We start from the raw sequence: 25,210 nt of genomic DNA, 5'->3' as shown, positions 1-25,210 counted from the left end.
CGTGACCACCGCTGCTGCGCCGTAACGTCCGCACTCGCTCGTTCAGAAACACTCTCCGGAATGCTTTTGGAGAGCAGTAGCTTGACCACTACCGCTCGGCTCCGAAGCGAAAGGATGAATTAATGCGGTGCACTTGCTGCCTCTTATGCTCACGCTGTGATCTGCGGCAGCTGGATGCAATGATCGCATGCCAATGTCCATTGGCTCGTTTAGTTACACTCGAAGTGTGTCTCTGGCGAGATCCCAATGTGACTCGGAGTGGCCGACTGAAAGGGAACTAATGTTCCCAAAACATTCTAGAAACCAAACATTTTTAGCTAAGTGTTATTTCATTATTACTTGACATGCTGATTGTGTCTTTCGGACAGAATAATTTTTTCATTCTACAACTGAAAGTTTTTATCATGTTTGACTGATTATAGATTTTACGTCTTTGTAGATCTAAGATCTTTGTTTGTGCTCTTTCTTTACATATTTTTACTGAAGATAAAATAATATTTAGGTACCATAAAGGCACACAGAGGCTAATTACATCATTTCATACAGCATGATTATAGCATTAAACAAAACGCAACATGTCTGTGTACAATGGAAGATAATTTTTAGAGTTCTCTCTCTCTGTCTGAGAAAAAGGTGTTCAGTTCACTTTATGAAGAACTTTGTCCATATTTTCTATGCTGACTAAATCTTTAGTGACTTTGAATTTAAACACACAATGTCTGCAGTGTCACACAATTGCCCCAGTTTCCCTAATGTGACTTTTTGTGGTAAATTTTCTATTATAAGCTTTGTCAGGCCACATCTTTCTCAATATAAATAGGCTATGTTTAGGCAATATAAATAGGCTGTATATATAGACTAAAATGTTTATTTGTTTTTGTAAACAATTTGTCTTTTTTAATAAATGATGTCCTCGTTTTCTCATCTCAAAGAGTTATGCCTGCTTTGACTAACTCTTAATTGTTATGTAGAATTAAGTCTGTTGGCAAAAGGGAACCTGCTTCCTGTACCAACACATCCAATGTGCTATATTACCAGACAATACTTCCCTAATATCAAAGTCTACACAATGACACAACGGCAGCATAGACTGCTGTGGTTTCTTTGAACCTGAAGAGAAATATTTAACCTCGTGTCCAAACAAGTCACAGCTAATTCCTACAGGAAAGTGTGCATATTCATACAGCAGGCGTAAATTTTCTTTAACTCTCTTGTCATGATCTGTCAACACGGGATGATTTCAAACAGTTAGTTGCTAAGAAAATGAATATTTCTGTGGTAAGACCATCATGTCCAGCCAGATGCTCAAAGCTACATTTTCATACTCTGCATATGCTAAGCTATTATGCGAAGCTAATAAGAAGGAAAATGCAAGGAGAAATCTACTAAGAAATTTGCTTTATAAATGTCTATGACAATTTTAATTTGTTTTGAGGACTTGCTAAATTCTGTCATTAATTACTCACCCTCATGTCGTTCCAAATACGTAAAACCTATGTGCATCTTCGGAACACAAATTAGAACAACATGTTCAGCATACACACAGAAACTCTCCAAAATGGCGCTAGGGTGATGTGGATTGTTGTTTTCTTTGCGCACAAAAAGTATTCTCGTATGTAACAATACGGTTGAACCACTGATGTCACATGACTATTTTAACAATTAATCACAGCCAAGATTTGGCGGCATTAGGTGGTATCCCGGTTCACCATTAACCATCCCACCAAATCCCAAAGGAGAAAAACGACACCTCTGGCACAAATCAAAAGCTAATTCAGACCCCTTCTCATTTTCAGTTTGCCGTTGTGTCTCACTCTGCCATTAGAGCCTTTGTTTTACCGTGTTTTGTGTGGCACCTATGGGAAAGCTGACCCCACAGATGCAGGCGCTGAAATAATTTATCACTTCTCGCACCTTGCGACAGCATCACAATGACCCAAGGATCTAAGTGAGGAAACAGCATCTCGCCACTCGTGCTGCGAGACAAAAGCACATCTGAAATTCCACACTAGTTAGCACTTAGCTGGCTAACTAGTGCTCCCTGAGCTCCTGTCGCTTAAGTAAATGCTGTTTGGCTGTCACACGTTGCCTCGGTTTACCTCACGCTTTGTACGTGTCATGTTTGTTCGGCTGTTGTGTGGCAGGGTAATGTGATGTTACCATATCAAGATGGCGTTGCCATGTTTAAGTGGTGAAGATGTTAACACAATTATGCATTGTTTTAGGGTTTTTTAATAAAACAATTCATTAAATGTGCTTGTTTTAACAGGTCTGTTGCAACTTAAAATTAATTATTAGGCTTTATACAATTAGTGTGGGTGTGTTTTGCGTGTTTTTACTTTTTATCATATAATTTTTCTTTGTTTGCTTTTATTCACTTACTTTCAATGGGCAAATCCAGCTGAATTTGACAAGAACAAAAGCCACAGGTAATTCACTCCTCTTACGTCAAATTATTTTTCCATTTGTTCAGCAAGTCATCTGTTGACATTGTCATTGAGCCTGTGTTACTCACGTTGCCAGGACAACCATGAAAAAATGACATGCTAACATTTAAATCACACGCAAAACTAAAACCACAAGAATGTACAACTGTTCACGCCCACTGCTATTAGCTCTGAATGGAGTCTCCTGACGTAAGTAGGTGGACTATCATACCTCCAGCTGTGAGAAACGTCTTGAAAAAAGCTTTGATTGCCACGAAAGTCCTTCAATGAGGATGAGTTATGCTATACTTGCACAATAAACTAAACTAAAATAATATAAAATAAAAAATAAAATGAAACTAAAATGGTAACACTTTATTTTACGGTGTACTGTGTACATGCATGTACTCACTATTATTATAACAATAAATTATGCATAATTACATGCAACCAAACCCTCATCCTAATCCTATAGTAAGTGCATGTAGTTATGTAATATTACTCAGTTCTTAAATACACTGTAACAAGGACATCTAAAAAAAAAAATAATAATAAAATAAAATAAAAATGGATGTTTGAAAGTTGCTTCTTTAAATGGTTTTAAATATATTTTTTTCTTACCCTTTAAAACAGTTAAAACAGGTTGGACCTGTTTTGTATTTGAAAGTGTGCTGATGATGCAATCTTACTATGTGACAGTTCAATGTTTTTTGGTGACTGCAAGTATTTATCACTCTGTTAATTAAGTCCTGTTAATCGCCTTTTACCAGAGTAGAACCATCTAGAACTTTCTAGGTAGGACAACCTCGGAGAGTTAGCAAAAAAAATATTTCACATCATAATTATACATCACTCTCCCCCCATTTTTGGAAATGTACATAAAAGAAAGAGCTACCCAATTTTTATAAGGCACATTTAGTAAGTGCCAACATTCTACTTAAAGATATAATCCCTGACTACGTAAACTAAAGTCAATATTTGGCTTGTATGGTTGCTGAGTAATGATATACACAGTAACGGGCTGAAAAGGAGTTTGCCTCATACCTGTCACAATTATGTGTATTTTAGCGTAACTTGAACACTACCACCAACTGGTACCCAGGACTTTGTTTTACTGGTGATACTGCTTATAATTGTTCTTATACTTTAGATGTCACATCTCAAATACCCTATCACTAGCTCTGGATTGAGATACCAAAGATAGTCTTATGGACAAAAAAGACCATAGTTTAATTGATTTCTCAGGCCCAGGAGATCCGGTCGACTTCACTTACTGTAATAGTTTACTTTCAGTCATGATTCATACTGAAACAACAGGCCGCTCTTTGTTCAGTGGAAAGTCTACATGTCCTGCCATTGTGCAAGTACCTTCTAGACCCTTTAAATCCATGTCTTAACAGGAACCAAAAGGAAACAGTTTCATATGGCCATTTGTGTGAATTCCTCCAGCACTATAATTTTCTTAATCAGTATTTTTGCTTTATTATAAATTGCATGAGATATTTAGAGAATCTATGTTTTGTTAAAATAATATGTAAAATAAAACTGTTACGTTAAGGTATTTTAAAGGAAAATAGGACAAAAATACTGATTATTTTAATTGATGGAAGACTTGCTTGTTCCAAATGGGCAATAATTAGTGTTAAACACTGCTTCATGATCCATGTCTACACTCCTTTATTCTTTACATTTCTGCGTTGTTCTCACTGACATTTCCTTTTGGGATGCTAAATGATATTATGCAATGCCATTTAAAAATGAGATCATTACAGCCTCCATTAGAGGCTTTTGACTGTTAGAGCATCAATACAATATGATAGGATTCTCAGACCAGATCTTCTATGTGTTGACGCAATTAATCTTTTGACTGACATCCTGAAGTTACATCAGAAGAAAGATCTTTTTATTTATTGTTTGAGCCATGTTTCCTAGATACCTTTGCATTTATCCCACAAACACTCTCTCTCTCCATAATTCCAGTCTGTGGGTTTTCCGGCATATTCTCTGTACTCAACATTTTCCAAATGCTGCAATCCACCCACCAACCACTAAAAAGAGACGACGCTTCAAATGAAATCTTTCATATCATCAGATGATCTTTAAAACTTGTCTTAAAATGCAAACACTGCCATTTGGCGTAGAATTTGCTTGAAATCGTGACGTTTAGTGTTCATTACAATAGGTTCTTTGCTGTTCCAGAGAAATGGAATTTCGTCCAGTTAATGTGGGGGGCAGGAGGATACAGGTGAAAAAGGAAATAAAAGAGCTTTTTAAGACATAGAGTGTGGGAATCTCCTGGCCCAATTGTTATTAGTTTATGGAGTAACAATAGAGAGTTGATCCCAGAGCCTTCTCTCACACTGGATTTAAGGTAATCTGACACTGTGGGACCAAAAAAGCAAATGCAAACACACACACACACACACACACAGACATATGTCTTTTCAACAAAGTAAAAAAAAAAGATTATTAGGTACCTATCAATTTTTATGAGCAAACAGATGCTTAAGAAATTCCGCTTGTAAAGGGATTATACTTTCTGATGAAAATCGAATAATTGAATTAGTCAATTAATACAACAAACTTCCCCTTAGCAAACCATCTGAAAGTTAAGTTCTTTGTTGTGATCGGTTTTCATTAATTTATAGATTATATTCTGTAAATTCTACATTTAAATGTATGTTATTTATTGTTATTGGAGGAACAGCATTGTAAAAGGTTTAACTGTCCTTCTTTGGTCCTTGCGAAGCAGGTTTTCAAGTTTAAGCATCATATTATTGACCAGTTAGGCAATGCTATAAAAACTTGTGTGTAACAGATGGTTACTGCCTACAAGGACAGAATACTATTTAAAAGACTACAGCAAACAAGTCCGCCGCTGTAACAGGTGACATGCACAGTGGGATCCAAAAGGTTGAAAACACATTGAATATCTATCAAATTCCAAACGTAATTTGCAAATAAAGTTTTGAAAAATGTCAAATAAAAAAAAAATGTTAACTTAAAAAGTAAATTGGAAATATTTAACAATCAACATTTTTAATAAACAAAAATTAATATGTTGATGCTCTATATATTATGGAAGCATATGTAGATGCCACATTCAACCGTTCCAGACTCGTTGACGTGCCGCCATCTTGGAACGTTCAGTGTGTCGTCGCTCATAATAACAATCAATGAGTTTCACAATGCCACAACGCTGCACAGCCTACGGCTGTAAAAACCGCTGAATTTAAATTCCTGACAAAATCAGATAAACGTTCACATGTAAAAATGTGTTAGTTTGTGTATTGACTCAATATTACAGGTTTTTAAACTATAATACCTTTTAAATTTTGTGTTAATATATAACATAAAACATTTAAATAATGTAAAATAGAAGCATTAGTGGTCTCACACTCTTGCACACCACTGTATAAACCGGGTGACATAAAGTTGCTTTAAAAAAAAAACGCATGAAAATGCACAAAATCGCACATTACATGATTGTTATCACAAGTTGCTTCAAAAAATATGCGGTTGGTTAGATTGTGACATGTAGACAGTAAAGCTTCGCTTTTCTCACGCAAGGTCATTGTGACTTCGTGTACTGCAGATGGGCGTGTCAAATGTTGAAAGACTTCAAATTGCATATTTTATTGATAGGGAACAGAAATCGTTTAACTCCTCGTTCTCTGACCCCATTACATTGAACGTCATTCCCTATCTCACCTGAAGGAATTCCAGCATTTCCTGAGCCCATATATGGTCACCTCCCACTGTATTCCGGTGCTCAGAATTGCGCAACTACACCCTTAAAGTTATATTCAACATCCTGCTTGATCTCAAAGACGTTTTAATGGACATGGACATAAATCATTTTGTTAGAGCATAAAGCAAACATATGTCTTCATTAACCCCTTTGGTTTCCTTGTGATTCATATAACAGTTATTAATATAAGGTCTGTGGGTAGTCAGTTCTTTTCTGTGTATTGATATTTGGTCTTTGCCTTTCTATCAATAGGATCTTTGAAGTCTTTTTTAACAAAAAAAGAGTGAACAATCTGGTTAAAATTTACAAGAAACAGACCATCTGAAAGTCAAAAACACATTATATTAATGGTCAAGATATATCATAATGTTTAAAACAAACTTTCTTTACTTAATATCGCAACAAATGCTTTAATTTCAAGATTTACAATAGCTCACATTGTTTGCAACATAGTTGTAAAGCTTCAAATGACCTATATGAAGTCCTTCTGCACTATTGTGATTTTGTCCATTTTGTTTATCCAGGTGTCTCTTTTCAGAACTGCAGTGGATGTGAAAAGTTGTTTGTGTCCTTATTGAAATTCACAAGCAACATTGCTCGACCCTTACTAATCTTCACATACTGTATGTACAGTAGTCCCTGAGACCTGGACAAAATTATTTCTGTCAAACTTATGACTGCAGACACACGCTGTAAACACTAATGTGCTGTGTACTTAAAATAATGTTATATATACTTACATATTCACAATTGTAATGTACACTGTAGAAAGATCATAATAGAGGTGGTGCAAGATAATAAATCAGAATTCATTGTAAGGATGTCATTAAACAAAGCCAATACTCATATATAGACAGTGAACATGGTTATTATGTGCACAAAGACAAAACATTTATCAGGCTAAAACGCAGTAAATGTGTCACACGATGACTTCTGGAAGTGTCCTTTACTGTTTTTCACCATAAATTCATAGCTTTTACTTAAAAAAAACATCATTTTGATAGCATTTTAAAATGATATATAATGCAAGTTTTTCGCTGTATATGATAAGGTGACTTACAGTTAACCAATTAACTGTAGGGATTTTTCTGTAAAATTTACAAAATTACAGTGTACTATTTGAAACAAAACTGAATAAACCGAACAAGATAAAAATACTGCTTTTTGTGTACATATTGTTTTGTTGAAAACAGTTGCTCACCATTATGGTGATTAGTGTTCCTGCTGGGCAGTCTCGCGCTTATCAAATCTATTTTCAACATTTTTTACATTTATAGCATCCAGTTGTACACAAAGCATGCTAGGAACTTAAAAAATCCCTGTCCAGTCTCAATAATGCTTAGCTTTTATTGTTCTTAGCCAATTCAACTGAAATCATGAAATGAAAACAACAGCATTTTAATTGCAAATTTGAGTTGACAGCAACTGGTTAGTCATAATGGAATGGTTAGCTTAACTCGTTGTGAAGGCCACATTAGGTGAACCTGAGAAATTAGTTCATAAATATACAAAAAAAATAAACACTTTGTCCATATTGAACATGTTAAGTTTTAGATTAATTCTCCTGAAAAGTTCACAGATGTAGAGAGATGTTTGGTTCTGTTTTGGTTTCAAAATCCTGTCACTCAGGATATTCAAAGCCAGAAGCAAAAGTAAGTCATATTTTAGATTTGACATATATTGTTTTGTATGTGTATGTATTTATATATGAGAAAGCATGGGAGAGAGAGAGAGAGAGAGAGACATAGAGCTCATATGCTACTAATTTTTCTGAATGCTCTCAGTGTACAGACAGCACAAAATCCCAACCGTGATTTATAGGACACCGTAATGCATTTCTACATATGAGCATTGTGTTTTAGAAAGTGGCCATAGTTTGTATTCACCGGAGGAACAAAAAAATATATTTTTCACCTTTTGTCATACTACTCATTCTGTCATTTCACAATGAGAGTATGGGTGTGTACACAGTTGGATAGCGCTGCATGGTTTGCTTAGATCAATGCTGATTCATACCTTATTGAAAAGTACACATTTTAGCTGCAGTGCTGCAATAGGGGAGAACAATCAGGGCCTATTCAGGACTGAAGGACACCCTCCCTCAGTCAACATTTGGCTCTCAAATCCATAGCCGGCACCGGCTCTCTGGCCCCCGGAATGCATCAGTTACTTTCAATGCTCAGATATTCATTTACAGAGTTGTTGTGAGGCCATTTTGTGCTGTTGACTGTGAAAATGTTCTGAGAGAGATTTTCCAGCAGCAAAAAACAAGATGCTAAATGGTGAATGTTCATGGTAGGACATCTGTCATACTCTCTGACACTGCAATTGGACAAATGAGGCATATAAATGAAGCAAAACGGCATCGAAACACAGCACGAGTGGATACCTGTGTATTGCTCCATAGCGCATGTGTTCGGGAGTGTGTGTGAGAGAGCGGCTGATGTAATTTGACCCCAGGAAGGTGAGCAATAGCAGGCAGAGCACTAGTTACCACACACTGAAACTCACCGCAATCCATCAACCATGCAAATTTGATACGAGCCAGGCAAAGACAGGTCTGTTGATTACACAAGCACACATGCCACTCTCAAGGTGCTCAGGCGAGATTCTTTAATAGTTAGTGTACTCAATTCTGGATAAGCACACATTCAGTATCCTAGTGATTCTTTTTCAGAATGTTTTCAGGACACCGGTGATTTTATGTGGCAGATATTTTTACCCGTTTTGCCACTATTGGTTTCAAAATGTTTTAAAGGTTTCTGTATTTACTCTTTACATGATTAAATGTTAAGTGATGTTGGATGATTGTTACAGCTGATAAAGCAGTGGTTATATTACAGTTAAATAATATGAAGTTTTATTTATTTTATGTTTTATTTTCTCCTGTGGAATACAAGAGGAGATATTTCAAATATTTTTGTGCAGTTCTTTTCAAAATATTCCCTCTTGTGTTGCATAGAAAACAATAGCATACATGTTTGAAACAGTAAAAGTGAGTAAAAAGGTGTCTAAAAGACTGCTGTAGGGCTAATTGTACCTTTAAATTGTGTTTAATATCATGTGAAGACCAGGGTTGGGCAAAAATCTTAATTGAAGTTCATGAGTTGGAATTTGAATTTAATTGGCCCCACCTAAAAACACATTTACTTCGTTAAATTACACCACTGGTTTACCGACAGTGGTTTCTGGAAGTATTCCTGGGCCCATTTAGTAATGTCAATGACAGAATCATGCTGATGAGTGCTGCAGTGTCGTCTGAGGGCCCGACGACCATGGGCATCCAACAAAGATCTTCTGCCTTGTTCCTTACGCGCAGAGATTTCTCCAGTTTCTCTGAATCTTTTGATGATGTTATGCACTGTAGATGATGAGATTTGCAAAGCCTTTGCAATTTGACATTGAGGAACTTTGTTTTTACAGTATCCCACAATCTTTTTACACACTCTTTCACAGACTGGAGAGCCTCTGCCCATCTTTACTTCTGAGAGACTCTGCCTCTCTAAGACATCCCTTTTATAGCTAATCATGTTACAGACCTGGGCCCGTATTCCTAAAATCCTCCTAATTTAGCTCCTAATTTAGCTTAAAAATGTCTTACTAGGAGTCTTAGCTTAAAAGTGATTCAGGACCAATCTGAGAGCAACTCTGAGTTAGGAAAAAAAAAAAAAACTTTTATCTTAGTGAGGAGGCGGAGCTGACCCCTTTGCTAGCTATGACACAGTCTTTTGAAGACGGTGATTGGTTGGTTGTCAAGAAGGAAATAAAAGAGCGCTTTTGAGAGTAGGATATATTATAAGCCTTCACTTTGAAATTACAGGTGTCATTTTTCCTGTTTTACTTACTCGCTCTCACTCTCTCTCTCTTTCTCACACACACACACACACACATTATATATGTATATATTCTTTATTTTTTATTTACCATGCTGTCATACTTACCGTGTTTTATAGGAAATTGACAGAGACATAGCCTAATAAGTGCTGTAACAGACCCAAATCATCACTGCTGCATAGTTGCATTTTTCCAGTTGCCAAATATGTTAATGTAGTGATTACGTCCATTTCTGGCGCTATGGCATTTTAGCGCGGTGTAGGAGTTGTTAGCGTGTATCTAATAAGATCGGTCACACATATGATCCCTGCACAATCTAATGTGTAGCGTCTTATTAACTCACTGTCATGCATTATGTGCAACACATTTCTTCTCCCTCTTCATGTTTTGTCCATTTTCTCCACTGCTAAAGAAACTCTTAAGCCCCTTAAAAGTCCTCGTCCGTACTCCTAACAATTTTGGACCTTAAGACCTCTTTTAAGGGTGAATTACTTTTTTCTTTACTAGGATCTTTTCTTTAATTTTAAGAGGAAACACCCACATTTCTAAGAATTTTGTTACTAGGAGCAACTCTTAGCACTAAGATTTTTCATGAATACAGGCCCTGATGTCAATTAACTTAATTAGTTGCTAGATGTTCTCCCAGCTGAATCCTTTCAAAATTTCTTGCTTTTTCAGCCCTTTGTTGCCCCCGTGCCAACTTTTTTGAGACATGTGGAAGGCATCAAATTTAAAATGAGATTATTTAGTGGATAAAAGTGTAAAATTTATCCGTTTAAACATCTGTTATGTTATCTATGTTCTATTGTGAATAAAATATTGGCTCATGTGATTTGAAAGTCTTATAGTTTTCATTTTATTCAAATTTAAAAAACGTCCCAACATTTCCAGAATTCGGGTTGTACATCAAATTAAGCATTACTATCCTTTTCAGCATTACATAATGTACATTATATAATGTGCACATTACACAATGCATGGCAGGTTTTGGCATACTGCACTGAGCTCAGTGAATCTTTGCATCATGTAACTTTCGTTATGCAGCAACCCCATTTAAACACAGGAACAGGTGTTTCCACCTTGTCTGACCTCTCACACAACTACAGTTCCCTCCGAATTGGCCCTAAACAGTGACACCTGCAGTGGCCACATCTGTTTTTGACTGACCCCGACTGTCCTCAGGCTCTTTGATAAAACAGGAGGAATGCAGATGATCCAGTTTCCGACCCATCACCTTTTCTCATCCTTCTTCCACATTGCTGCTTCTAGAAATTAACGGAGCAATGAAATGGCTGCTCTGAATCTGTACATCAAGATAAATATAACTGGTTGGTTTGGTACTTTGTGTGAGGCATCTGATGGAAACTGATTCGTGCTCTGATTTGATTCAGCCTGAGATAAACTTCAGACAAAACAATAACAGCTTACAGGTGAAGTGAGATTTACATATTTTCATTTGTAAGCTAGTCTGCTTTAATATAATCACTATACATGGGCATGTTACAATATGCACTAATGTCTTATGTAATGTCTGTGTAGGAGCTATGGAATTATATTATTACAACAGAGAGAGCCAGACAATGAACTAATAAAAGATATTTATTTATGCAAGCTGAAAATGTTGTTTAATTATGAATAATGTAAAATAAAAAATGCAGCATTTAAATCTAAATTAAGTTTACTTGCAACTAGTCAACTGCGATTAAATAGTTAAATTCATTAAGTGAACATGATGTCTCGGGCAAGTCTTTTTATTTTATTTTATAATAATAAAAATACACGAACAAGCTTAGGTTGTTTGCTGGTCTCCCAGCCTGTCTATAGCTGGATGATAAACTGATGTACAAAACCAGCCATTAAACCATACTTAGGAGTCCTGCTAAGACCATTTAATAGCATGATATTTTTGTTCATGAACTAAACAGGGTTCTCATCACAAAAAAGTTCGTTTTCATAATGAGCAACGAATTACATTGTTTACAATACGAAAGCCTTAGGATAATTTTCCTGATGGGTATACAGAAAAGCAACGCCTCAAATGTTATACACCTCTCAGGTGAGCCACGCCCACCTGCTCTGTGATTGGAGAAGGTGCTTTTTCCTTCGCTCTGAATGGCTAACGCAACTGTCACTCATGTACTACGTTTTTACAACGTGATACTTTACAACAGGTAAGGCTACCTGAGTGACACAGGGAGGGGTTTTGGATACACCGCACGTCTGGATGTAACGACAAGGACGTTTACAATAATCCCGTATATGTGTATTCGTAAATAAAAAATCATCTTAAAATATAATATTCGATATTTGCATATAGAAATGGCAAGTGTAGGACTGGCCGTCGGCGCTCCGAATACAGAAGAGAGGGCGGTTTTCACGCAGCTTAAACCCGTGCGGATGTGTAGCGCGGATGGGCCGGAGGACTCGTCTGTGTTTGAAGACGTCAAACCCGCGGTAAGAATAGCAACAAACGCTGTTAAAATGGCTCAGGTATAGCAGGCGCTCTGTGGTGTCTCACTGTATCTGGAAAACAAAAATATTTCAATGTCTAAACCTTACTAAAATATATTAGAACATATGCACTTTAAAGAGAAAGCACTTGGCTCAGTAACAAAAAACGATCTTCACGAACGGCTTTCTGTAATGCAATTGTCTGCTTCCTTTTATATATATATATAATGAAGTATTGTTTATGAAATATTGAAAATATTACAGGCATCGCTATCAGACTGCTCTCGTTGAAGTGTGCATGATACATTTTCACATAAGGGTCAACTAAACTGCTATATGTTTCTCATTCTGTTTATATTTATTAATTTAGCATGATAAGTATGAATAGTTGCTTATGCAATGTATTATTAGTAGGAATATTAGTATTACTATTAACACCAAGACACCAAAAACAATGTTACTTGTGAATTAGATTAGATTACTTGTGAAGTTACTAATGTCTTTAACACAATTTTTTATTTTATGCAGTAACACAAATTTATCTTTAAATTTGCATGTCAGTTTTGCAATAAATACTGACGTCATATTGTTCTGTACATAGTCTAGTTTATACCTGACTCTGACTTGACTTTATTATGAATATATTATATGGAAATACTATGATATTAACACAAGTTCAGGCCCTTAAAACAAGCTACACTAGAAGAGTAAAATGTGTATACTTTATAGTGTACTCGAAAGCAAAGGAATCAAAGAATACAACCATTTACTTTTACTACCTTGTTGTTTTTTGTGAGGTGCAATGCAATACAAATGCTCAGCGACTTCAATCCACAGTTTGAAGTTATGTAGAAATCATAGTGTCATTTAAAACAGGGATATTGTTAGTCAAAAGTTTAAAGATTGCCCACTGAAAAATTCAGCCTAATCCACAGGTTTAGAATTTATTTCCAGAATCAGATTTCTCTATAGTTTGCTCTTTTCCTTTGGTCAGACTGCCTTTAATGTATCACAATGGCCATATGTTTCTGCTATACATTTCTATTATGTTTTATTTTCTGCTTTAATGATCATATCTAAGTCCACAATGACAGCTGAAAATGGTTGGGTCTGAAATGTGTATCGAATGTGCTGTGTTGGCTCATATGGCATCCTAGCTAGAACACCACTAGTTTATTGAGCCAATGACTGATGACCTCGTTGCACTCCTTCAAAAGTTCGTATGGCCACAGGGAACATGTTGTCGGCTACACTAAAGAAAACAGCCTGGGCCTTCGCATGGTCACTGCTCCCTTGTTTTCGGTTGGTGACGAGAAGCACATGTCTGACCTCATGACCCCCAGTACTTGTTGAGAAAAGTACCTGCTATTAAAGGAGTCATAATCATAGTCTAAATTAAACTAGATTGCTAAAATAATCCGAAACCAACAAAAGTCATGATTATAAATAAAGCTGATCTTAATTACATGATTGATTTGGTACATCTAATCATAAGATATGGCTGTGTCACATCGTCTTCAGTGTCACGCATCTCTATTGCAGTAATTTACTTTAATTTTCTCTTACAAAACCAGCGGTCAGTAGTCATATCCACTGCTGTGAAGAGTAGCCAAGATGGTTCCTTCAGTAGTCATGGTCCTGAAAAGCCAAAACAACTGTTATCTATTTCCCCCAAAGCCATAAAACATAATTTTCGTCTCAAAGGTTTTGTTTTCTCTTGCTGCTGCCATCGGATGATTTGTGCTGTTATGGCTCCAGTAAACAGACAAGAAGCCTATCAGTCTGGTTTTATAGGGATCTGTGGACGAATCTCCATCTTTTTGAATTCCTTTTAGGCCATAAAAGACTATTATTTCAAAGGCAAAGACCTTTTGTGTTGTAATTAGGAAAAAGGTCTTTGGGCTAACAGGGTATTTGGACTCTGAAATAAGCTGCGAAATCTCATGTCAGAGAAACAGTTCGGAAGACAAATATCATGCCGTTTCTGAGCTTCATGTGCTCATTTACATATAATAAGACTTTTTTTTTACGGATAAGATATTTGACGTTTTTATGCATTCTATCACTTACTCACCAAAAAATAAAACACTATATTTTTTATTAAATTATGTCTTAGTGTTTTTCATGCAGTTTTTCATTTCATTGGATGATTTTATTTTATTTTTTTGCCTGAAGAAATACAGTCATACAGGTTTGGAACATTATGCGGGCGAGATAATTGTTGGCAGAATTTTCATTTTTGGGTGAACTAATCCTTTAAAGAGTGAATCAGATTTTCAGAATTTCAGAAAGTGAAACATATTTTCAATGAACGTCACTGAGCAACACGGAAACCTCTGTCTTATTTATCTCAAAGATTATTTTTATGCCTAACTCGGCTCCCAGCCGTTATCGGTCCCTAAAATACATAACTTAGGAGTTGTAAATGTTCTCTAATCATTAACTCGGTTTTTGGGCCAGGGTTCAGCTGCTATTCATTCTCCTCACATAAACCCAGTGAACAGAACCGGGTCTCTAAGGCCAATGGAAGCCGTAGCCAAGGGCACTTGCCTTTCTGCCAGTACCACACAACACAAGGCCTGTTTGTGCCCAGGACTAAGGGCAGGGGCGGTACGCTTGCCAGGTCTGGAGATAAATCGAAAGCTATTTTCCATTAATTACCTGGTTTTAACTTTCCAAAGCTGGCCTGATGGGGATGAGGGTGGAATTGGTGACGTTAACACTGTGAGAGTACAATTGTCTGTAATAAATGGCTCATCCACAGCGATATGAAAAGCTGCAGAAGCGTCAGCATTCATTGTACTGTATATTCCCCGAGAGTACATGACCTCACATGTTAGGGTATGAGTTACCTGAAAGGATGAAGATATTTGTACATGAAACCACATCAGTGGGTTGTCAAGGAAATGCATTTTGACAATACATGCCTTATTGTTGACATAGCTGCCACTTCAGACAGCTGGATATTACAGTGCTTTTGAAATGTTTATTGTCAAATATAATGACTGCAATAAGGTCAACAATAAAGGCAGCTGTGTGTTTTAAGTGGGGTCCAAATGTCTGCAACGACATTAAAGTTCTTAAAAAAAGATAACTTGTATTCTTAGTTCTGGTATAGTTCTCTAAATATATAACATTTCAAATCTTTTAGGAATTAAAGAAATAAAGATTAGAATTATGTGCTCACATGTATTCAAGGTGTGAATTCCAAATGTTATTCATTTTACTTAATAGTTACACCACAAGTCATTTAATTGATGATGAAAATGATGTAAAAAATGAATATATAATTATATAAAAAAAAGAATCATGAAACCAACATGAACACAAAGAGTATGTTTCTAAGAATGTAGCACATGCAGCTTGATGCCATACCAAAGTCATTCTGAAATCCATTATAAAATATAAACATAATTTTATATGCAATACGTGCCTTAGAAATATGCTAAATATAAGTATTTTCACTAGTGGCCTTATTTTTTGGGGTTATATTGGTTAGCACATGCTGCAGTCATTACAGATTGTGTAAACACTGAACGTTTTGTTCAAGACAGGTTTTGAGGCTGTTCAGGTTTTTGCATGTGCTAACCATTTCATCATCACACATTTGACTTGCCAATTGACTGGTTTGGTAAATCTGGTTCTTCATTATCGCACAAATGCCCTCGTTTATCAGTCTCGGGAGTTTACAGCAACGTTGCACCTGAATGGCTCTCCAGGGTGCACTCGTTTTTAGAGTTCTATTTTTGTACATTGTTTGTGCCCATATCTCCTCTTGCTATCACATGTCACTGTTTTGGTTTGGCTTTGTGTTCCAATCCTTCATGGCTGCCACACCTATGAGGTTTCTGTTTACTCTGGGCTGCATCGGAGCACTGTGCAGAGCTGCTCCGTTGAACTTGCCTTTGTGTGCACGGTTAAAGCAGGGAATGATCTCCCACTGCTTGTACCTGGCTCTGCAATCACAAATCAATTGTGAAAGACAATAACATATATGCTTGCCAGATCTCCTTTTTCAAATACATACTTTTAAACAGTTGTGGTGAAGTGAAAAGGGTAAAATGGCAGAGCAAACATGTCAGTTTGACGGCAGCTAATCCAATTACCAAAACACATGCAAAATCTATCGACATGGACTGCATGCAATCAAAAATCAAAACATTCAGTGAACTTAATTAAATCAAGATTTCAGTTTCGGTTCTGATCTTGTCTTGTCTTAAAACTTAAAATTATTTAGTTATGCCTACTAGATGCAAAAAAAATCAAATAAATTACGCTGCAACAAACTATTTTTAGGCATTTTGCCAAAATAGAGAGGGTCATTGTCTATTTTGTAGCAAACAAGAAGTCATAAATAAATAACTTTTACTTATTAAATTGCTAAATTAATTAAACCAAATGTTTATTTTATTTTATTTAAATAATATAAAAAGTAATGCTCAAATCAATTTCCTGTCAATTGTACATCTGGTTATGGCTGATAAAAATGATTAAAACGAATTAAGTAACTTCGATTTTACAAATTGAATTTGATTGCACACAATGACAATACATTTGGATGAAATAACCAACTGAATTAACAGGAGCAACGTACACTAGTGTTTAAAGGTACTTTACTGTATTATTTATAATCATCTTCTGTTTGTTTCAGACACAGATGGAGATGGATAAATATTTGCCCCAGATCACCCCACTGGTTTCCCCAAACATTACGGATAAGAAGTATCGTCGGGAAAGCGCCTCAGTGGTGGATGAGTATTTTGCCGATGAGAAGCCAGCCCCTTATAGTCTCAACATCAACGTTATCCTGCCCAATACCACACACCTTCGCACGGGCCTTTATCGTCCAAACAAACCTCAGGTGCATCAGATCAAAATTGAGCCAGGGGTGGACGAACCCTGTAGCATTCAGACACTCCCCGAATTCACCTCCGTCTTCAGCGTGCCCCAGACGGTCAACAGCCTCTTCATCAAACCTGACATAAACGTCACAGACGAGCTCCACATCGGCCCTCAGCAGCCGGCGGTCTACCAGATGCCCGTCAGCAGTAGTGACCTTACCACAATGACCTTCTCCCAGAGTCAATCGATGAATGGAATCGGTGCATCCGGCAGGACCATGTTCAACCTGAACACAGTGACCTTGACGACGCAATCTGGCGAATATGTCATGCGCGAGTCGTTCTACACTTCACCCCAGCCGCACAGTTTGCCTCCGTCGCCCCCCAATTCCCAGCCCAGCAGTCCCGAGAACCAAGCAGAGCTCATTACCTCTGTTCTCCCTCCCCCGCCATACCAGTCTAGAATTGGAATGAAGGTTGGACAGATGACCCCTCACTCCATGCTAATGGCCCACGGTCAGGGCGTCCTCACAGGACCCAGATACAACCGTCGGAACAACCCTGAGCTGGAGAAGAGAAGGATTCATCATTGTGACTTCCCAGGTTAGTGTGCCATTCCAGTAAATAATTTTGGATTACATGTGCCATGCCATCCGGCAGAGATTATCAGGGACGTTTGTCAACTAACATCTGGGCAATTTTTCTCTGTACCAGGATGCTCCAAAGTTTACACAAAGAGCTCTCACTTGAAAGCGCACCAAAGGACTCACACAGGTAAGAAATCAAATCAAACTCTAACATAGACATGATATGATTATTTATTCACCCCAATGTCAGTCTAACTCTATATGATTTTCTTGCTTCTGCTGAACATGGAGAAAGGGGAAATTGAAGAACTTTTCCATGCAATTACAAAAAAGCTGAGGCTTTTCAAGCTTCACGAACAGTGAAAAGTATCCCACAAGTCTTCTGATGTTATACAATAGCTTTGGGTGAGGAACAAACTAAATGTACTGTATTGTAATCTTGACATTTGTGTGTCTGATTTGTGAAGAAACAATTCCTTTGAACGATTGATACGGTTTGCAAAACCACCCTAGTAAAAAAGTATATATTTAAAACATTTATTTCATAATAAGAATAGTTCAAATCTATTAACATATTTACTGACATATTGCTCGAGACTTACTGACATCAAAATTTTAGTTCAAATTTATTTGGAGTACTACATGTGCACAATGTACATTTCTTAATATTAAGCCTAAAATGTGTTTTAATGTCACTATTCATAAGGATTTTATGATCTTTGAATTATGTATTTAAATGAAGTATAGGACTACTTACAATAGTTCCACTTTAGCACAATCAAATATACTTCAGTGTGTCTTTAGTTGGACTTCAGCACCACTTCCGCACAATTAAAGTGCACTAAGTACACAATTAGTCGTTCCAATTTAGCAGACTTTAAGTATACCAAAAGTACAATTTCAAGGTATTTTTATTAAGTACATAAATATGTAAATGTATTAATATTATTACTTAACATTAAATAAATGTATTTCATATACATTTTAGAATTTATTTTTCCCTAGGGCAGTCAAAATGATTAGTTTGTGAATTAATCCAAACTAAGCCAATTCAGCTCGCTCACTCAGTATGTATGTTTACACACTAGTTTTCTTTATCCGGATTGAATCCGATTTCAGATTCTGAAAGTTCTGTTTATATGAACCCTAAATGTTGCACTCCGGTTCACATAGTCGTTTACATGTGCCTTACATGTATTCTGAACTAAACTTCTGCACATGTGTGTTGTTCAGAACCGGAGAAAGCTAGCTTGAATGTAAGCATCATGGCACTATTTTTTAAAATCTGATTGAGAAAATAGATTCCAGTGTTTACGTGGATTATTTCATATCATTTATACACCACTCCTTTCAAACCAACTGAAAAGCTCAGTGTTATTATAAATAAATATAAACAAATTATTTGGGTAATTATTTGCATCAGTTAAAGGCTCACTAAAAGGGAAGATTATTAGTGAATAATGACTTACATTTGGTTTTTCACTCAAAACTATGTCATGCCTTCAAAAGACGTCATAGGTTATAAGTTATTCATAGGTCCTCTGAATCTTTTTTTTACTTAATTGTAACTGCATGTAAAAGAATGGCAGGTACATTATTCAAACTTTTTCCTTTTGTGTTCTACAGAAGATAGAAAGTCATACAAGTTTAATATAATGTCGAGCTAACTCTTCTTCTAAAGTTAGAAGCAGTTGTTACTACTTGACCAGTTGCAATGCACCATCAACACAAAAACTACAAATGCTGCAACAGCTCTCACAGAGATGACAGCCTAAGGACAAGAGATGTAGAAAGACAGAGAACAGGGTGGAGGGAGAGATTAATTGACTCTCTTTTCATGCTTTTATACACATTGTGTCTGCATGCCTCTACAAGCCCTGCATGCTTTCCCGAGGGGGGAAACCTGTTCCTCCTGCTTTTTCTGTCTGCGTTTGGGGGGGGAGTGCACTGCCGGGAGAAAAGAACTTGGCAGTTTCAATGTGTTCAGCTCAGTGTAAAATGAAACCCACTGCAATCCCTCCACACTTTAAAATGAAAAAAAAATCTTCTCTCCCAACACCAATGGGTGTAATTTTGTTCACATGACGTTAAGCTAATAAAAGCACCTTTTCTGCCTAGTGACCGCTTTCTTCATTCTTTTATAATCATTTTGGGGTGGTCACCGAGAATGTAGAGGGATTCCCTGTAGCCTGAGGTATTATTATTATTGTTGTACTCTCACTCACTAGCACCCTAGAGTTATCTTCGTAACTCTTTAAGCTTCGTAAGAAACATATGCTCCCATGTGGTACATTGTGAAGTTGAGTAGATGTTGCAACTGTGCAAAAGGTGTTAGCATAGATAAAACTAAAGAATTACAGTGATTTGGGCAATGTGATTACATAAATTTTATCACAGTTAAGGGGCATTTTTTTGCCATAAAACCACCGTGGTAAAATCACTGTAAAGCATGGCCTTGTGGCTTATTGCACTAAAAGACACTAATATTCAATAAGTAGTTAAATGTATTATAATTAGGCTGTCAGTTAATTAAAAAAAATATATAAAACAATCACATGATTATCACAATAAATTAATTACAGTGATATGTAAATACATATTTACTGAGTAAAGCTCCCAAATTAAGGTAAATCAAAGACATTTAAACAAAATTGGCAAACAAAAGCAAAGAATATGTCACATATCACTGTTTTTCATCTCAGTCCATAAAACACTTTTGTAACTTGACTTGCCAGTTTTTAAAATGCTTTTTGAGATTTTGAAATTCTGATTTTTATAGGTTATTTTTTAAATAGTGAATTCCACTAAAACATCAAATTCCCACTCTATATAAAATCAAATCAAACTAAATTATTTGATAAAAGTGAAGTTTAATGAAATAGGCTGTTAACGGCAATGCAGCAACTGGCATTTTAGCATAGACTGTAGAGTAATAGCTATAGAATATACAGTCAGAATTTAGAGTCAGAACTATTGGTAACACTTGATTTTAAGGACCAATTCTCACTATTTACTAGTTGCTTATAAGCATGTGTATTACTAGCATATTGGCTGTTTATTAGTACTTATAAAGCACATATTAATGCCTTATTCTGCATGAACACATTTTAGATCCCTTAATCCAACACCATCCCTAAACATAACAACTACTAACTATTAATAAGCAGCATATTAGGAGTTTGTTCAGGGAAAAGTAAATATGTGTTCCCTATTCTATAGTTTCAATAGTTTAGTTCAACATGTTGTTATCACATTAATTATTTAGCAATCTTACTGGACATTTAATTTCAGAACTACTGCGATATGTACTACAACCAATGTTGTCAAATTAATGTTCATATGTTTCAGATAAAACTGAACATGATGCAAAAAGCAACGTTTTTTTCTGATGAGCCTGTGTTGTTTCGCTCTCTGTCCAGCTGTAAGGTGTGTTGATGTTGTCACAGGTCAGGTGGTCACTCCTCAGGTGGGCATGGTGTGGAGTTGTGTTTCAATAGATGTTGGGGGTTGGGAAAGATCCCGCCACTCTGAAAGCTGTCAAACAACAGTTTAAGAGCTCTAGAACATTCCGTGCTGACAGATGAAAGCTGGAACAGGCCGATAAAACGTGTCATTTTGATGTCTTCAGGAATGATATGTTCTATTCATGATTAAAAAGTATGTCAGGATGTACTAGATGTGCTCTAACAAAGCTATTGAATACAAGCCTTGTTGTTAGTTTTGTCATTTACGCAGTAATCTTGGATTATGCTAGCAGCTCTTCAAAAAAAAAAAAACTCTGCCAGTTTGGTGGAGCATATCTAAACATGCTTTACAGGAATGTTACAGAATATATTCTATATATTATCTTAGTAATGGAACTTGTTGCCCACCTTCCTCAAACAGAAGCCACTGATAAAAACCGTACAATTGCCATTTTATGGGTATCCACGCACGTTTGTGGTGATTATTAGCGATTGTCATTATTGATTAGTATTGCTTGTGGTTCTGAGTGACTACAGGTTCATACTGATTGTTGTTCTTTATATTCTTATGATGGTGAAATAGATGATTAGCAATATTCAACTTCCAAATGTTTGTCTTTATAATGGTTGCGTGAGCAGTAAAATGCTTTAGCGATAACAGATTAACCGTTGCCCAACCTCCAGCTAACCAAATAATACCTCTGTTGTCTGAAGTGTTTGAAGGGGTGCATTGACTTCTTCAAGACCCTGAGCTATTGAAGCCTTTGCCAGATTAAGAGGACATTTTTTCATCTCCTTTTGAATTCTGGTTTCATGTATAGAAAAAGGGGAGGGATGAGCGCTAAGCTAAAAGCGTCAGCTTTCAGCGCTGTTCAGAGAAGTTTGTGCTGTCTTCAGTTATTTCTGAGAGCTGTGTAGTTTCCCGGTGGCGAAATTAGTAGGTTGAACTGAAACATTGTGTTTCAAAACAACAATTATTGTTTGATGTTATATGGTTAAACACCTCTTATGGAAAACTAGTGTTTATTGGACTGTAATCAGAGTCCTAAGTGACAAATGAAAGTTAAAAATGTCTTTGTCGAGTAAATAAAACGTCATTGGTTGGTAACTTTATACATTTTGGTAACTTTTTTTTTTTTTTGGTTTAAGGAATTTATATTTTGCATTAAATTGATCAAAAGTGCAGTGAAGACATATAAATCCTGTTCTTTTGAGTTTTTTTATTTATTAAAGATATTACACAGCATGGTATCTTAACATTGATATTAATAAGAACTATATCTTGAACACCAAGTCAGAATGATTTATGATGAATTATGTGATGCTGACAACTAGTAATGGCTGCTGAACAGTTAACTTTGCATCCCACAAATATACACATATATATATATATGATGTTGTGTATTTCTGTATAGGGATTTCTTAAGAAACTCATGGGTGGTAAGAAATATTTATGGATGGTAAAAAAAACTCTGTTCACTCTGAACGTGGCTTTTCAGGATTCAGTGCTGTGGCAAACCTCACAATGTCAGATCTTATCAGCGTGTGTTAAGCACCATGGGATTGACTTCCGTGTTTACACATAGGAGTTGTATTACTCTCTAAACCACAAGCACATACACGTCTAATTCCTCTATAACTGCCATTTAAAAATGGCACGATACACATTGTAGAATGTTTAAGCTGGTCTTGAAATGTTGCTTTGTATTAAAATAAATGACAGTCATCTATTTTGGGGAAGTTTTCTGAAATCTGTTCTGCTCGAGATATTTTATCAATGTTGCAAATTGTTTTAACTGCTTAATAGTATTATGGAAGCCATGATACACTTCCATGAGCTATGGGTTATAGCAGAAAGAAAGAAATAAGTTTTATCGAGCAAGAATGCATTACATTGAAAGTAATTTTTTCTCATATTTATGTCTTTACTGTCACTTTTGATCAATTAACTTTCTATTCATCCAAGAATCCTGATAAAAAACAAGGTTTCCACAAAAATATTAAGCAGCAAAAACTTTTTCAACATAATAATGGAGCACCAAATCAATATATTAGAATGCTTTCCTTCTGATCATGTGACACTGAAGACTGGAGTAATGGCTGCTGAAAATTCAGCTTTGCATCACAGGAATAAATTATGTTGCAACAGAAAACTAATACATGTAGCTGTTTTTAAGTAAATCAACACAATGTTTTTGTTGTGATTTTTCTAGGTGAGAAGCCATACCAGTGCAGTTGGGAAGGATGTGACTGGCGTTTTGCCCGCTCGGACGAACTGACGCGGCATTACCGCAAACACACCGGCGCAAAACCCTTCAAATGTGTCGCCTGCAGTCGCTGCTTCTCTCGTTCAGACCACCTTGCGCTGCACATGAAGCGCCATCAAAACTAAAGAACTTCACCTCCTTACTTTTTCAACTTTTATAACAGTTTTATTGTTCTAAATATTTCACAGTCAGTTATGTACGAAGATCAAACCAATGAAAGCTCTGCCGTACCAGCAATCCAGACATTTATACTGTCATGAAGAGGACTGGACATCACAACAAAGCGCTCCAGCAGAATGTATACTACTGTATATATGTTTTGTATGTGTGTATGTCTGTAGATTAATGTGAAAATATGTTATGAGTTTTATACTTGACCTTCATCCACTTTGTCTGACTAAATTTGAAAATGTTCCTTTGGGACCGTCTTCCTAATAACTTGAAATGTAAAGTTTGATTTATTGATTCCAAGGTAATAGTTAATTGTTAATTTTGGATTACAATAATACAATGTTTATATGGAATTTCCCCCTCACAAAAAGCTGTTTGCTTTTGGGTAAGATGCTATGATAAAAACGTAGTAACTCTAATGTTTGCTGTTCTCACAGTTGTGTATCCATGGATACAGATCTTTATGAGACTGTATAAAAAAATCACTCAGATCACTCATCCGTTTGACATTTCGTCTCTTTGAATGCCAGAAAAAAGGCTGATGAATGAGACAAATGAGCTCACAAAAGCATTTGAGCATGTGTGCCAAATTTCCAGAAGAATATTAGCTATTCACATGTATTTCACAAGACAGTTGATTGTTTTATGCACACCGAAATAGCAGCGTTGTCATCTAAAACGTACAAGAAATGAAGAAAGTGCATCAATCCCTCACTTTTCCCAAGAACAAATTATTCATATTAGTTGTGGACATTGTAGCATTTGCTTTTGGTTGTGCCCTTGAGACCCGTCTTGGGCTCTATGCAGCATCGTGACCGCAGTTTATAACCGCTTAAAAGTTCTCAAGTTCCCTTTCTTTGTGTACATGTCCTTCACTTATGAGGGGAACTCTGATGGATCAAAAAATACTGTACATACTGTAGTTAGACGTCTTGTAAATACTTTACTCTTTGAAGATAATTGTTTTTATTATGAACAAATGGGATTTTTTTTTTTTTTTTGAATGTGGGTAAATAGAGTTTGTAGATCTTGAATACTAAGTGATCAGTTTAGCATTTTGTATGTATTTGTTTGAATACAGAATTTTGGAAAATAAAAGAATAATTACATTTCTTGTTGTAGTTATTTTTTCATAGTGTTGTGCTAACATGATTAGGTCCCGGGGTTGGAAATAAAGTCCTTACTGGAATATATACCTGGTTATAGGCCTACTTATGTGATGGAAACAGACATTTCTGTGTTAGCCATGTTATATTTACGAGCAACAATGTTCTTGGAAATATATAAGAAGGTGACTTTTGCTTATGCATCTATGTATCATAGAAGACCATTTAAATAGGCTATAGCTACTTTTAAAACTAGTAAGGTATTTAAGAATTGATTACCTTTAGTTTTCAAACTGTTGTAGTTAATTATTG

General features: G+C 36.1%; 1 protein-coding gene across 4 annotated transcripts; it reads left to right on the top strand.

Moving 5' to 3' along the window:
* Positions 1-12,170: 12,170 nt before the first annotated feature.
* Positions 12,171-24,904, top strand: LOC306862094 (Krueppel-like factor 5). 4 transcript variants are annotated; one of them, XR_013783527.1, is made up of 5 exons: positions 12,199-12,465; positions 17,120-17,906; positions 18,018-18,077; positions 18,182-18,295; positions 23,568-24,881. XR_013783527.1 is itself a non-coding variant. In XM_079404725.1 (4 exons), exons 1-4 carry the CDS (start codon positions 12,331-12,333, stop codon positions 23,744-23,746), a joined length of 1,167 nt encoding a protein of 388 aa, XP_079260851.1. In that variant the 5' UTR covers positions 12,171-12,330; the 3' UTR covers positions 23,747-24,904. The 4 variants fall into 4 exon arrangements, 2 of the variants coding, with proteins under 2 accessions (XP_079260851.1, XP_079260852.1); XR_013783528.1 differs by having other exon boundaries at positions 17,114-17,906; XM_079404725.1 differs by lacking the exon at positions 18,182-18,295 and having other exon boundaries at positions 12,171-12,465; positions 17,114-17,906; positions 23,568-24,904.
* The last annotated feature ends 306 nt before the right edge of the window (positions 24,905-25,210 follow it).

Source organism: Barbus barbus (assembly GCF_936440315.1).
Source record: "Barbus barbus genome assembly, chromosome: 43".
In the NCBI taxonomy this organism is placed as follows: Eukaryota; Metazoa; Chordata; class Actinopteri; order Cypriniformes; family Cyprinidae; genus Barbus; species Barbus barbus.
The sequence above is the reverse complement of the archived record's forward strand: the minus strand, read 5'-3'. Positions and strand labels throughout refer to the sequence as shown.

Excerpts from the sequence above, each read along its gene's own strand:
- LOC306862094 (XM_079404725.1), top strand. The coding sequence starts at position 12,331 with ATGGCAAGTGTAGGACTGGCCGTCGGCGCTCCGAATACAGAAGAGAGG. Across the intron at positions 12,466-17,113 it reads TTGAAGACGTCAAACCCGCG|ACACAGATGGAGATGGATAA; the intron begins GTAAGAATAGCA and ends TGTTTGTTTCAG. Across the intron at positions 17,907-18,017 it reads TCATCATTGTGACTTCCCAG|GATGCTCCAAAGTTTACACA; the intron begins GTTAGTGTGCCA and ends TCTCTGTACCAG.